Below are 14645 nucleotides of genomic sequence, written 5' to 3'. Positions count from 1 at the left end.
AGGCTATCCATTTTGTATCATTGGCTTCCCCTCTGACTCCAAAGTTTAGACAAGCCTGCCAGAACTCCCTCAGACATGGCTTGTTTTGATTAGATATAGTGAAGGATTGAGACAGTGTCATACCATTTATAAGGTTTCGGTTTCAATTGTTTTCACTGAGAGACTCTTGGTCAGGTTGTAAATTCATTCCTTGAATTACAGCTTGCCTGCACTGTGACAGCAAAAGAGAATACTTGGTACATGTCCTGTTGTGCTGTCCAGACTATAATAGGGAACCCCAGTTCTTGCTAAAGCCGCTCTTCCACAAACTCGCCTTGAGATCTTGTGACGCAGCGGTGCTACGGTCTACGAACAATGATCACCCCTAGCAGTGGCGCAGTAAGGATGGAAGGCGCCCGAATAGAAGTATAGAAAATGGCCCTATGAAATCCCCACTGGGAATTTAAAAGTATCAGTGATTGAGCTGCAGCTGGCTTCCAGTGCAACTGCCGCACCACTATTAGCTACGCCCCTGACCCTCAGTTGGTCTTCAGATTTATAAAGTTCATAGATGTAACAATTACCTTGTTCTCCTAGAGTCTGTGTAACTTGTGGAGGTAACTCAATAACAGGGAATCTTTTCATGTAACTTGTTGCTGGTGGGTTTAGCTCCTGCATTAGGTGTTTTGGGGTCTTTCCTTTGATTAATTAAACTTCGTTTTAGTTGGTACGCCCAGGTTCTGCCCCATACTGGTTACTTTAATTCAACTATTGCAGGCTTTTGCATGGTTTTTAATTAAGCACACAAAATTAGTTTTTTCAATTAGGATTCACACTGCGCAAATTCCTTTTTGTGTAATTTCACAATACAGCTGATCTCATAAAGCAGAGCACACTCCTGGAAATGTATTGTTTCTTCTTTACTGATGCAACAGAAGGCTGCTTTTTTAATGGATGCAAAGGTTGGCTTCTCCACCAATTGCTTAGTTCTTCTTGGGCAGAACACCTGTATGGCACTGACAGTATTCTCCGAATGCAAGCCCTGGCCCACCACGGGCACCACACCATTCGAAGCTATAAAGATAGCTTGCATGTGCCACCCCGGCATGACATCTGTACAACGTCTAATAAAGTTTTCCAACAAAGGATTAGCAATGGGCACCAGAGGACAGGAAGTGCAAAAATGTGTGTGCAAGTAAATCTGTAAACTTGTCTCATGTGAGAACAGTGACTAAGTCAATCCTATCTTTTAGGTTCATACTCATAATGGGAACGGTAGGTTTTGTATTGTTGGCTTAAAATTCGAGGAATGGCTGAAAGCCAAACTCACGACAAATAGTTAACACCTATACGTGTCAATTAGCAACACAGCCACTAGCCAAACACTTCAAGACTAGCAGCCATGATAACAGATGCGTACATGCACTCCATTCTATGATCCCAGGTTTGGGATGCCCTAAATATGTGGCAAGGCGGCATTTTCTTATGTGTGCAAGTAACAAGTCTTCACCAGGAAAGGCTCCTTAGAAAAAAGGTGAGCAGAAGTTGCGCAGTGAGATCACTGTGAAAAGAGACTGCGCGAGGCTGCAAAGAGCAGCGCTGAGCAAACGGTCACTGGCAGTGTCTCACAATTTGGGAGTGTACCTTTGGGGAGGTACTCTCCAGAGCATGTAGAAGCAGGCTCTTTACTGTTGGCATTTGATGCTGCAGTCCTGGGCGTTTCTCCTGATCAGGGTTGGACACGTTATGGCCCGCTTAAGGTAAAGTAGGCCTCAAGGAGTAAAGTTCATCAAGTTTGCAGCAGAGGAGTCACTGGGCTGATTAGACCGCCATTTCTGGCAATCCAGAGAAGCACTGTGTGGAGAGTCAATCAGTGGAGTGTTGTCTTCCCACAATGCACCGTGTGAGAAGAAAGGCCCGCAAAGGACACCATGGGCCAATAAACAACGGGCCTTCCTCAGTGTTTTGAGGACAGGACGCCATGGGCCAATAAACAGCGGGCCTTCCTCAGTGTTTTGAGGACATAGGCACAAAGGGGCGCTTGGGTGGCCAAACTTAATAGAACCATAGTGATCAACTAAAGTCTCAGATTCAGGAATGGCAGAAGGATTTGAAGCCAGGCTGAAAATGAACTTTTGACCAATGTTTAATGTACTTTTCTAACCAATATAGCGGGGTCAGCGGCCAATGTGTACAGAAGTGCTGAAGGGAGGAGAGCAGATTTGGAAGACGAGGTCAACGAAAACAAACCTACTGAGATTTTCCTTGAAATAGGACTGGTCCTGTCTATGTTCACTTGGAGAAACACAGAACATTCCTACTCATGAAGTTATGCATTTTCGGAGTAAATTAAAGTTATTTTTCAGGAGTGGTAGAATCTATCAGGGGCTAGACCGATGTGCTTTAAGTGATGCTCTTCCCAGAGCCCGCATTGGATACGGGAAGGTTTGCTGATCTTTCCCTTGCAAGGCTAAAGAACACTCAGCAGCTTCTGCGCACCTACTAAAGGCAGAGCATCGAAACACAAGAGCCCAGGTTGATAATGTGCAACATTCACAAAAAAGTAATTAATCTTAGAGAGGATGTTTAATAGGGCCCAACATGTGAAATGTGTTTGAGATTTAATTTAGGAAATTTGCTTTCAACCTGATGTAGAAATAAGCAACACGTTCACAAATGACAATGCACAGTGTCAATAGGTTATGGCCAAACCAATCCTAAGCTAGGAAGGCAGCTCATAAATGCATCAAATTAAAAAGCGGGAGGAGGCACACTGTTTCAAACATAGCCACTGATGCACTACTACTTCGAGCTGAATTGTGCTCCTCTGTTGAAGCCAGATTGAGTATTATACCAGGGGCACATATCACTGTAGTGTATGATTAAAACGTCTTTTCTCAGGGCCAGCCCTTCCAGAAGACAAGGTAAGGTCCCGCTAACGGTGGCAACGAATTGTGATAGAAGGAACCCAAATGGCGTTTTGAAAGCACATAGAGAGCACCCCAGCACTTAAAGGGCTGTTTTGTTTGGAGCATTGTAAATTCATGTGCTGTTCCTTCCTGCCCTTTAAATTTGAAATAGGCGTTTGATCCATATATTGTACTGTATAGAGTTATCTGAATCATATATGATAAAGGATTTATTTGATATGAATTTGCACCTTAATTACGGACCATTCCCACATGCAGAAGAGGATCCACACAAATGCTAATAAGGACCTGCGCAAGTACATTTTCAAGGCCATGACTTTATGGATGGTCCATTCACAGTGGACATCATTGACGGCTCCTCAGCAAAAGGCTCTTCTAAGGGTCACCCGGGTAGTTTCTGTACCTGACGACAGGCTTTTCGTGTGCTCTGAGGGCAGAGGGCCCTATTTTAAGACCAGAATGTTCATGCTAGAATCTCCCACTCCGTAGGGAATGTGTAGCCTGACAGAGAGGGCTTACGCATTGTATTACAGCGGCTGAAAGTCTAACATTGCTGCCTTAGGCTTCAAGTGAAAAGCTGCGCAGAGTAGGATACAGTCAAGGTATGAACCTTGGCCGACGTGAAGAAAAACGAAATGTGGAATTTATAAACAGTAAATTCATTACTTAACTAATATCTGTGCTTCAAATGTAAACCAGATAATTGAAAACTTCAGAGTGAATGTTGTTTTTAAAGACTTCTCATAATCTCTATGAAATGGCTTGAGGAGAGGGATGCCCTTTCTAGATCACGTTTGGGTCACCAATGAAACTTTATGAAATGTTTAAGACATTATCCTACGGCTATCAACACAAAACTCAGGCCAACGCCAACAACAAAATGCGCATGGGTACTTCTGTTCACCTAAAAAATGTGCATTGGGTTCATTATACATGGAGAAGAAAAGAAGTGGCAAACTTCTCATGCAATGCTCAGGGTTGTACATTTTTTCTGTTTCCTTGCTCGTTTTAGTCAGGCAGAGCTATTCTTTTGGCCCCATTCTTGCAGCTTCGTAGCACTATGTAGTGCTAAAACTGCCGTGTTCAAGGACACTAGTTTATCCAACCTAGCAAGGATGAAAGGAGGCGTTAATCCACCAGTACGTGACCTGGGACATGCACTCACCTGAGAATACTGAAAATTGTACAGTGAAGGAACCTATAGCATTCAATACATATAAAAGTAGAAAACACCGACTTTAAGCAGGATTGGTGCGCAAGCTGGCCTCAGAAAATCACACAAAACTCCCTGCCCTTCGTTACAGGAAAAAGGAAGATGTGTGTTCATTGGTCGGCCCAGAATTAAGGGGCAGGGTTGTCCGACTGAAATAAAACGATTACTTCCAGTGAATATCTGCCAAGCCCGCCATCTTCGGAGCCCACCTGCAAAATGTGAGGACCATTCAAGCCCACTCCAATGAAACTCTCAAGTAAGTGCCAACAGCGAACCCCGCTCTAGTCCCTGTTTGACTGTCCTACACTTCAAACACTTTTCACACACTACATGAAATAAACAATACACAACACTAAAACATCCAATGCATTACACATGATGGCAGCTAGCATGAAATCTAAAATAATTTCCAAATGAGACAGGCATAAAAACAGCCATTCAATAGTGCAAAACACAAAGGGTGGGTAATGTAAGAACGTACGACTGGCAGTAAAAAAAAAAAAAGTGAGAAGATCAGTGAGATTACTACTATGCAGGAAAAGCCAATATTGAAATCTCATCGAATTGGATCATCTAAGGTACAAGAACATGTGACTGAAATGTACACAAGGTGCTTTGTTATGGAGAATCGTCTCAATGCGAGCTAAGTAGGGAATGGGTTTAATGCACAGCCTAGATTTGTGGATTTGTGGTGTGGCATAAGAAGCTTACAGCCATTTGTTTCAACAAACATTGCTCTATTCAAAGTATCTTTTATACAGAGACGGTGTACTAGGGGCATACTAAGATGGAGCAGAGAAAGAGTGGGAAGAGGGAATGAGGAATGGAGAGATGAGGCTGGGGCATCCCTCATATACAATATGGCACCAGAATGTTCCTAAAATCATGAACCTCATCTATGCCAGCTCTCACTTGGGCTTTTACAAGTTCTCAATGACTTACATACTCTGTCCACCACTTTGCTGCTCTAAGCATTCTTGAATTTAGGATCATTATGGGACTTGCAGTCTGAGTTCAGCTCAGCTGAGCCCATGGGAAATGGCACATTAAAAAGGATTACGTTACAGGGAATTTCCTTCCTACTCTAAGGCTCTCTCACAATATCGCCGGGTATGTGGTGAACTAACTCGAGTCATGACACCGATGTACCATCATTATAAAAAGGAACCACCATGATAAAAAGGCAATGTTATCCAGAAAAATGTTCAGTCTGCATAATAAAACCCATGCATTATAACGTTTCAAAAGTGTCCCGGGAGTCAGCACAAGGCTGGACTGTGGTAACACCATAGACAAAGCTGAGGCTCACTAATTTTTCATGAGGGGTCATTGAGAGGGCCTTCAAGTTGCAGTTGGAACACAGCTCACAATGCTCAAAGACGGTGTAGGTGATGAGAACTTCAACTTGTAGGACTGAGCGGTGAGTGGGAGACCCCCCCCCCCCTTATATGGTAAAGGGCTGGGCTATAGCAACCTCTCTGGCATCTAGCTTGGCACGCAGGTATTCAGAAATGAGGGTCAACAGGAACGGAGTGTCTGCATATTGGCACGTCGAAGCTGGAATCAGAGAGAAGGGTACAGGCCAAGAAAAGCCACGATCCAGCTCTTCCTTGTCCAATGGTTCGATGGAGACAGTCAGAGATGAAACCATAGAGGCTTGGAGTCCGGAACTTTAGAGATTATCCACACCAGCTATTTTTCCTCCAGAATATGGTGTGGGAACAAGGAAGATAGTATTATGTCAACCCCCCCCCCAACCTCCAACCCAAAGTCTGGTACTGATCTGGCACTGAGCGCGATTTCCGACAAAGACTTCTCCCGGAAGCCCAAGGGGGCAAGAAGACTTAGCTCAGGTCAGTTCCACTCAAAGGCTCTACTTCTTTCTGTGCCTCTACCACCTCCTACACCTACAGGGAGTTAGGCTCCACTCAGGTGAGACAGATTCACAAGCCGGATGGGGCTTGTCAGGCTGGGTACACAGCAGAAGACTTCCACAGAAGACCCAAACTCTTCTCCAAACTTCCATGGTCCGTAAAACGAGGGTATAAAGTGAGTAACCCCTGTTACATACGGCAATTATCACTCCCCAGAACAGCCCCAGGAATCCCATACACGGGCAGAGAATGGGCCCACTAATGCTTGCGCTCGATGCCTTAGTGCAATGATTCGGTAGAACCGTGTCCAGAATGAGAAGCTAGCTACATCCCAATGTAAATCAGCAGCTCAGAACATCTGCGAAAGGAAGGGGCTAGAGACTCCGGACCAGGTAGAGCTATACAGACTCTGCAGCAGGTATGATCCCTGGCGAGTGCTCCACACGCAGGCGTTTGGCACCCTTTGCCTGTAACATTTCAACAGGCATAGCAAAATGTTGTGTGAACAGGCATTTTAACCCTAAGCAGGGTTACTACTTCCACATGAGGAGCACAAGACCTTCCAAACACGATTCCAGTAATTTGCATTCAATGGAATGTCATAGAGAGCGTGCAGAATGCTTTGTAACTAATAAGTGTTAAAAACGAAGATAAGCAATAGACAAAAGTCAAGAACTCCATTATATCCCCAACTGAATTCATGGTACGCACATTATCAACAATACATCCACACTCCTACAGTTGATTCATATGGAATACCTACATTCTGCAATGCAGACCCAATTAGGAGGCATGCAGTCATAATCAGTTAAGTCACGACAGAGAACATATAATATACAAACCCCTGGGGCTGATGGATTAGTATCAGTCACTTACCTCTACAATGCTTTTCAAATCTTGCACATAGGTTCTCTCAGTCTGGAGAATTTCCTGGACAACCCGATCCACATACATAGGTTTTGGGCGCGTGGGCTCCATTACAAGGGACTCAGAGTGCTTCTTGGAACCATTGGATTCCGCCCTTTTCTGCGGGCCTTGCCATTTCTCAGGGTTCCCCGTCTCCCATGGCTGTCTGAGCTCGCTCTTCAGGTGCCGCTCACTCCCGGCAAGCTGCCTGGCTGGAACAAGCTCCAGTTTGATGGCACCAGACTCCCGATCCTGCTGGAAAGATCCCAAATGATGGTTTGAGGCCAAGGTCATTCTACTGCCGAAGGAGCAGTGGCTGTCCCGGGAGGAGGCGGAGGAGGAGGTGGAGCTGAAGCTGACGGGCCGGTCACTGTCCGACAGCTCCATATTCTTGCTGTCGCAGTAGTGGAAACGTCGGATCCCCCTATGCAGGTCTCTTGCTCCAATCACGAGACCACACGATTCGGTTACAGTGGGTAGGACATCCAGGGGAAAATGGTAGTCATCTGTGGGGCAATGAAGGGAAACACAAATCAACATAAGTTGGTGTCTTACAATTCAGATAACAGTTTGTTCTTACCGAGAGACACATAATTCTATGCCTAGGATAATGATGCAATTAAAAAGGAGCAATTCTGCATCCTAAAGGGGAATCGAGTATAGCAATTTTAATTTATTAGTTATCGTTTCGCATGTGCAACAACAGATTATTTGCCATTGAGCACTTTTATCTTGAAGATGAACCCTTTAATGAATGATCTGTGTCCTGTCAAGTGCACACAATGATGACGTTAGACGAGTGGGAAAAGTATATGCTCCCAGACCTGCAAGCACAGCTTGGAATCCTGCCCTTTTAAGAAGTGTCCTGACAGGTTTCAGCTAAAGTTGGGATTTTGCCATTCGAAATTAACGTTTTACCTCTGAAAGACATAAATAAAGTGCCTAAACAACTGGAAACACACAACAAAACCAAAGTTCCCTGGAAGAACACTTCAGTAAAACTGTGTTTGTCTGTGTTAATCCTGAAGTTGAGCCAGTTGTCAGGTTGAAATGGTCTTCTGTGAGAGATAAATCCGTCAAAAGGTGTTGTAGGAGAGAATTAGCTTTCTTTCCCAGTGTGGAGGCACTGTTTTGACCCACAACAAAAAACTATTGTAGCATCATCAAAGATCATGGCAGGCCTCATTTTTTTTAATGGCTGGCCAACTGTTAGTATGTTAACCCCTTAAGTGCTTCGAACGTTCGGTGGCCGACGGCACCACTACCTCTGGAGTGCTGCCGTCGGCCGTTGAACGTTCCAACTCCACCTGCGCAATGGAACGTCCAGCACTGGAGCTGGACGTTCCATAGCTGCTGAGGTGTTAAACAGTTTACACTGCATTTCATGCTCCTTGAAAACCAATTTTATACAAACACACATATAGAAGAACAATAATGGCAATTATATTGTTCATTAAAATCCACTATCAATAGATACTTGAGGGATTTCATATAATATGCCAAATGTTATTCTACTCTTTAAAACACATTCGAAAGGCCGGCTTCTATAATCGTGACTGTTCAGTGGGAAGACCATTTTGTTCTTTATTAATCTTTATTTTAATATTTACATACCTTCAAAAGGGGATGTACTTTGTTACAACGCATGCTTTTACCACGCATGCCTTTACAACGCAGGTTTTTCAACACAAGTCGTTACAACGACTTGCATTGGGGGGTGCTGGATAGTGAATAGTTTAATTTACTATTCCAACTCCAGTCCCCGTGGATCGTAGGGAAGGTGTTGGATAGTATATTAAACTATTACCTATCCTAAGCGCCCCCCCAGCGCAATTCGTTGTAATGACTTGCGTTGAAAAACCTGCGTTGTAAAGGCACTGCGTGTTAAAAGTTGCGTCGTAAAGGATGTTTCCCTTCAAAAGGACCATGAAAGAATACAATTACTTGTTCTCAAAGGGCATCATTGCCTGTATTCAGATCCAAGACCGCACGCATTGTGGTACAGCAGTATAAGTAAGAATTTCAGCTTACAGCATCAGTTTTTTTTAGTAAGATATGGTAGTCCTGGAATTTGGCTATGTATCAATAGTGTGCCCAACCTAGTAAATTATATTTTATGAAAAAAGGGTCAAGATTCTGGTGAATAGGCGCTGGATGGTTAGACGTATATTTGCTCGGCGAAGACCCTATGTCACTATTTTTTAAAAGTACATAAAAACGTTCAACTTTAGTATTTGCACATATTCACTACAATAAGCATATAGGGGGTGGGTGGGGGTTGCTAGACCAAGTATTGCAGAATGTCAATTAAAAGTCAAGGTAGTAAAGAAAATATATGAAAACACCACTCTGGAAAAAAACTAATAAAACAAGCATTGGAAATGCAATAGGTCTCGCATTAGAAAAGTTGGAGTTATTGGTATTGTAAATGACATATGTTATTTATTTGTTGGTTTTTAAAATTGCTAAATTGATGGCTTTGTCATTTACAATGCCAATAGTTATAACTTTTGCGAATGTGACACCTATAGCATTTGGAATGCAACATATTTTGTATTTACGTGACTTAGATGGCAGCTCTTGTCGTTAGGCCACATCTCTAGAGAGCAGGAGAGTGCAGCAGGGGAGAGAAGCACAGCAATGCAATAGGTCTTGCATTAGGAAAGTTTGAGCTATTGGTATTGTAAAGGACACATTTTTTATTTATGTGCTTGTTTTGAAAATAGCGAATTAATAGCTTTGTTATTTGCAATGCCAATAGTTTTATCTTTTGCAAATGTGACACCTATTGTAACACAATATGTGTTGTGAGGGTGAGTGAGGGTGAGGTGTTGAGGGTGAGGTGTTGAGGGTGAGTGAGGGTGAGTGAGGGTGAGGTGTTGAGGGTGAGTGAGGGTGAGGTGTTGAGGGTGAGTGAGGCTGAGTGAGGGTGAGGGGTTGAGGGGGAGGGGTCGAGGGTGAGGGGGGTGAGGGGTTGAGGGAGAGGGAGGGTGAGGGGTTGAGAGTGAGGTGTTGAGGGTGAGTGAGGGTGAGGGTGGGTGAGGGGTTGAGAGTGAGTGAGGGTGAGGTGTTGAGGGTGAGTGAGGGTGAGGATGAGGCTGAGGGGTTGAGGGTGAGTGAGGGTGAGTGAGAGTGAGGGTGAGTGAGGGGTTGAGGGTGAGGGAGGGTGAGGGGTTGAGGGTGAGGGGTTGAGGGTGAGGGGTTGAGGGTGAGTGAGGGTGAGTGAGGGTGAGTGAGGGTGAGTGAGGGTGAGTGAGGGTGAGTGAGGGTGAGTGAGGGTGAGTGAGGGTGAGGGTGGGTGAGGGGTTGAGAGTGAGTGAGGGTGAGTGAGGGTGAGGGGTTGAGGGTGAGAGAGGGTGAGTGAGGGTGAGGGGTTGAGGGTGAGTGAGGGTGAGGTGTTGAGGGTGAGAGAGGGTGAGGGTGAGTGAGTGAGGGTGAGTGAGGGTGAGAGAGGGTGAGTGAGGGTGAGTGAGGGTGAGTGAGGGTGAGTGAGTGAGGGTGAGTGAGGGTGAGTGAGGGTGAGGGTGAGGGGTTGAGGGTGAGTGAGGGTGAGTGAGGGTGAGTGAGGGTGAGTGAGGGTGAGTGAGGGTGAGTGAGGGTGAGTGAGGGTGAGAGAGGGTGAGTGAGGGTGAGTGAGGGTGAGTGAGGGTGAGTGAGTGAGGGTGAGTGAGGGTGAGTGAGGGTGAGGGTGAGGGGTTGAGGGTGAGTGAGGGTGAGGGTGAGTGAGGGTGAGGGATTGAGGGTGAGGGGTTGAGGGTGAGTGAGGGTGAGGGTGAGTGAGGGTGAGTGAGGGTGAGGGTGAGGGTGAGTGAGGGTGAGGGTGAGGGGTTGAGGGTGAGTGAGGATGAGGGTGAGTGAGGGTGAGTGAGGGTGAGGGTGAGGGGTTGAGGGTGAGTGAGGATGAGGGTGAGTGAGGATGAGGGTGAGTGAGGGTGAGTGAGGGTGAGTGAGGGTGAGTGAGGGTGAATGTGAGTGAGGGTGAGTGAGGGTGAGTGAGGGTGAGTGAGGGTGAGTGAGGGTGAGTGAGGGTGAGTGAGGGTGAGTGAGGGTGAGTGAGGGTGAGTGAGTGAGGGTGAAAGTGAGTGAGGGTGAGTGAGGGTGAAAGTGAGGGTGAGTGAGGGTGAGTGAGGGTGAGTGAGGGTGAGTGAGGGTGAGTGAGGGTGAGTGAGGGTGAGTGAGGGTGAGGGTGAGTGAGGGTGAGTGAGGGTGAATGTGAGTGAGGGTGAGTGAGGGTGAGTGAGGGTGAGTGAGGGTGAGTGAGGGTGAGTGAGGGTGAGTGAGGGTGAGTGAGGGTGAGTGAGGGTGAGTGAGGGTGAGTGAGGGTGAGTGAGGGTGAGTGAGGGTGAGTGAGGGTGAGTGAGGGTGAGTGAGGGTGAGTGAGGGTGAGTGAGGGTGAGTGAGGGTGAGTGAGGGTGAGTGAGGGTGAGGGTGAATGTGAGTGAGGGTGAGGATGAGGGGTTGAGGGTGAGTGAGGGTGAGGGGTTGAGGGTGAGAGGGTGAGGATGAGGGGTTGAGGGTGAGTGAGGGTGAGGGGTTGAGGGTGAGTGAGGGTGAGGGGTTGAGGGTGAGTGAGGGTGAGTGAGTGAGGGATGAGGGGTTGAGGGTGAGTGAGGGTGAGTGAGGGTGAGTGAGTGATGGTGTGGGTGAGGGGTTGAGGGTGAGTGAGGGTGAGGGGGTTGAGGGTGAGTGAGGGGTTGAGGGTGAGTGAGGGTGAGGGGTTGAGGGAGGGTGAGGGTGACTGAGGGTGAGGGATTGAGGGTGAGGGATTGAGGGTGAGGGATTGAGGGTGAGTGAGGGTGAGTGAGGGTGAGGGTGAGGGGTTGAGGGTGAGTGAGGGTGAGTGAGGGTGAGGGTGAGTGAGGGTGAGGGTGAGTGAGGGTGAGTGAGGGTGAGTGAGGGGTTGAGGGTGAGGGAGGGTGAGGGGTTGAGGGTGAGGGGTTGAGGGTGAGGGGTTGAGGGTGAGTGAGGGTGAGGTGTTGAGGGTGAGTGAGGGTGAGGGTGGGTGAGGGGTTGAGAGTGAGTGAGGGTGAGTGAGGGTGAGGGGTTGAGGGTGAGAGAGGGTGAGTGAGGGTGAGGGGTTGAGGGTGAGTGAGGGTGAGGGGTTGAGGGTGAGAGAGGGTGAGTGAGGGTGAGTGAGGGTGAGTGAGGGTGAGTGAGGGTGAGTGAGGGTGAGTGAGGGTGAGTGAGGGTGAGTGAGGGTGTGTGAGGGCGAGTGAGGGCGAGTGAGGGTGAGTGAGGGTGAGTGATGGTGTGGGTGAGGGGTTGAGGGTGAGGGAGGGTGAGGGGTTGAGGGTGAGTGAGGGTGAGGGTGAGTGAGGGTGAGGTATTGAGGGTGAGGGGTTGGGTGAGGGTGAGTGAGGGTGAGGTATTGAGGGTGGGGGGTTGAGGTTGAGTGAGGGTGAGGGTGAGTGAGGGTGAGGGGGAGGGGTTGAGGGTGAGTGAGGGTGAGGGGTTGAGGGTGAGTGAGGGTGAGTGAGGATGAGGGGTTGAGGGTGGGTGAGGGTGAGTGAGGTTGAGGGTGAGTGAGGGTGAGTGAGGGTGAGTGAGGGTGAGGGTGAGTGAGGGTGAGTGAGGGTGAGTGAGGGTGAGTGAGGGTGAGTGAGGGTGAGTGAGGGTGAGTGAGGGTGAGTGAGGGTGAGTGAGGGTGAGTGAGGGTGAGTGGGGGTGAGGGTGAGGGGTTGAGGGTGAGTGAGGGTGAGGGGTTGAGGGTGGGTGAGGGTGAGTGAGGGGTTGAGGGTGAGTGAGGGTGAGGATGAGGGGTTGAGGGTGAGTGAGGGTGAGGGGTTGAGGGTGAGTGAGGGTGAGGGGTTGAGGGTGAGTGAGGGTGAGTGAGAGTGAGTGAGGGATGAGGGGTTGAGGGTGAGTGAGGGTGAGTGAGGGTGAGTGATGGTGTGGGTGAGGGGTTGAGGGTGAGTGAGGGTGAGGGGGTTGAGGGTGAGTGAGGGTGAGGGGTTGAGGGTGACTGAGGGTGAGGGATTGAGGGTGAGGGGTTGAGGGTGAGTGAGGGTGAGGGTGAGTGAGGGTGAGGGTGAGGGGTTGAGGGTGAGGGTGGTTGAGGGTGAGGGGTTGAGGGTGAGGGTGGTTGAGGGTGAGTGAGGGTGAGTGAGGGTGAGTGAGGGTGAGTGAGGGTGAGTGAGGGTGAGTGAGGGTGAGTGAGGGTGAGTGAGGGTGAGTGAGGGTGAGTGAGGGTGAGTGAGGGTGAGTGAGGGTGAGTGAGGGTGAGTGAGGGCGTGTGAGGACGTGTGAGGACGTGTGAGGACGTGTGAGGGCGAGTGAGGGCGAGTGAGGGCGAGTGAGGGTGAGTGAGGGTGAGTGATGGTGTGGGTGAGGGGTTGAGGGTGAGTGAGGGTGAGGGGTTGAGGGTGAGTGAGGGTGAGGGTGAGGTATTGAGGGTGAGGGGATGGGTGAGGGTGAGTGAGGGTGAGTTATTGAGGGTGAGGGGTTGAGGTTGAGTGAGGGTGAGTGAGGGTGAGGGTGAGGGGTTGAGGGTGAGTGAGGGTGAGGGGTTGAGGGTGAGTGAGGGTGAGTGAGGATGAGGGGTTGAGGGTGGGTGAGGGTGAGGGGTTGGGTGAGGGTGAGTGAGGGTGAGGTATTGAGGGTGAGGGGTTGAGGTTGAGTGAGGGTGAGGGTGAGTGAGGGTGAGGGGGAGGGGTTGAGGGTGAGTGAGGGTGAGGGGTTGAGGGTGAGTGAGGGTGAGTGAGGATGAGGGGTTGAGGGTGGGTGAGGGTGAGTGAGGTTGAGGGTGAGTGAGGGTGAGTGAGGGTGAGTGAGGGTGAGTGAGGGTGAGTGAGGGTGAGTGAGGGTGAGTGAGGGTGAGTGAGGGTGAGTGAGGGTGAGTGAGGGTGAGTGAGGGTGAGTGAGGGTGAGTGGGGGTGAGGGTGAGGGGTTGAGGGTGAGTGAGGGTGAGGGGTTGAGGGTGGGTGAGGGTGAGTGAGGGGTTGAGGGTGAGTGAGGGTGAGGATGAGGGGTTGAGGGTGAGTGAGGGTGAGGGGTTGAGGGTGAGTGAGGGTGAGGGGTTGAGGGTGAGTGAGGGTGAGTGAGAGTGAGTGAGGGTGAGGGGTTGAGGGTGAGTGAGGGTGAGTGAGAGTGAGTGAGGGATGAGGGGTTGAGGGTGAGTGAGGGTGAGTGAGGGTGAGTGATGGTGTGGGTGAGGGGTTGAGGGTGAGTGAGGGTGAGGGGGTTGAGGGTGAGGGGTTGAGGGTGACTGAGGGTGAGGGATTGAGGGTGAGGGGTTGAGGGTGACTGAGGGTGAGGGATTGAGGGTGAGGGATTGAGGGTGAGGGGTTGAGGGTGACTGAGGGTGAGGGATTGAGGGTGAGGGGTTGAGGGTGAGTGAGGGTGAGTGAGGGTGAGTGAGGGTGAGTGAGGGTGAGTGAGGGTGAGTGAGGGTGAGTGAGGGTGAGTGAGGGTGAGTGAGGGTGAGTGAGGGTGAGTGAGGGTGAGTGAGGGTGAGTGAGGGTGAGTGAGGGTGAGTGAGGGTGAGTGAGGGTGAGTGAGGGTGAGTGAGGGCGTGTGAGGACGTGTGAGGGCGAGTGAGGGCGAGTGAGGGCGAGTGAGGGCGAGTGAGGGCGAGTGAGGGCGAGTGAGGGTGAGTGAGGGTGAGTGATGGTGTGGGTGAGGGGTTGAGGGTGAGTGAGGGTGAGGGGTTGAGGGTGAGTGAGGGTGAGGGTGAGGTATTGAGGGTGAGGGGATGGGTGAGGGTGAGTGAGGGTGAGTTATTGAGGGTGAGGGGTTGAGGTTGAG

At 49.3% G+C, this 14645-nt stretch overlaps 1 protein-coding gene across 4 annotated transcripts in view; it reads right to left on the bottom strand.

Annotated features, from left to right (window-relative positions):
• PLEKHG1 (pleckstrin homology and RhoGEF domain containing G1) overlaps positions 1-14645 on the bottom strand; it is a 272018-nt gene that overhangs the window by 215125 nt on the left and 42248 nt on the right. For all 4 annotated transcript variants that reach the window (XM_086947960.1, XM_086947961.1, XM_086947962.1 and 1 more), the window contains exon 2: positions 6873-7408. In XM_086947960.1, coding sequence (XP_086804086.1) covers positions 6873-7408 — 536 coding nt within the window. The remainder of the gene's footprint in view (positions 1-6872; positions 7409-14645) is intronic.

Source organism: Lissotriton vulgaris, unplaced genomic scaffold, assembly GCF_964263255.1.
Source record: "Lissotriton vulgaris unplaced genomic scaffold, aLisVul1.2 SCAFFOLD_1361, whole genome shotgun sequence".
Classification (NCBI taxonomy): domain Eukaryota; kingdom Metazoa; phylum Chordata; class Amphibia; order Caudata; family Salamandridae; genus Lissotriton; species Lissotriton vulgaris.
Note: the sequence above shows the minus strand (reverse complement) of the source record. Positions and strands in the feature narration are given on the sequence as shown.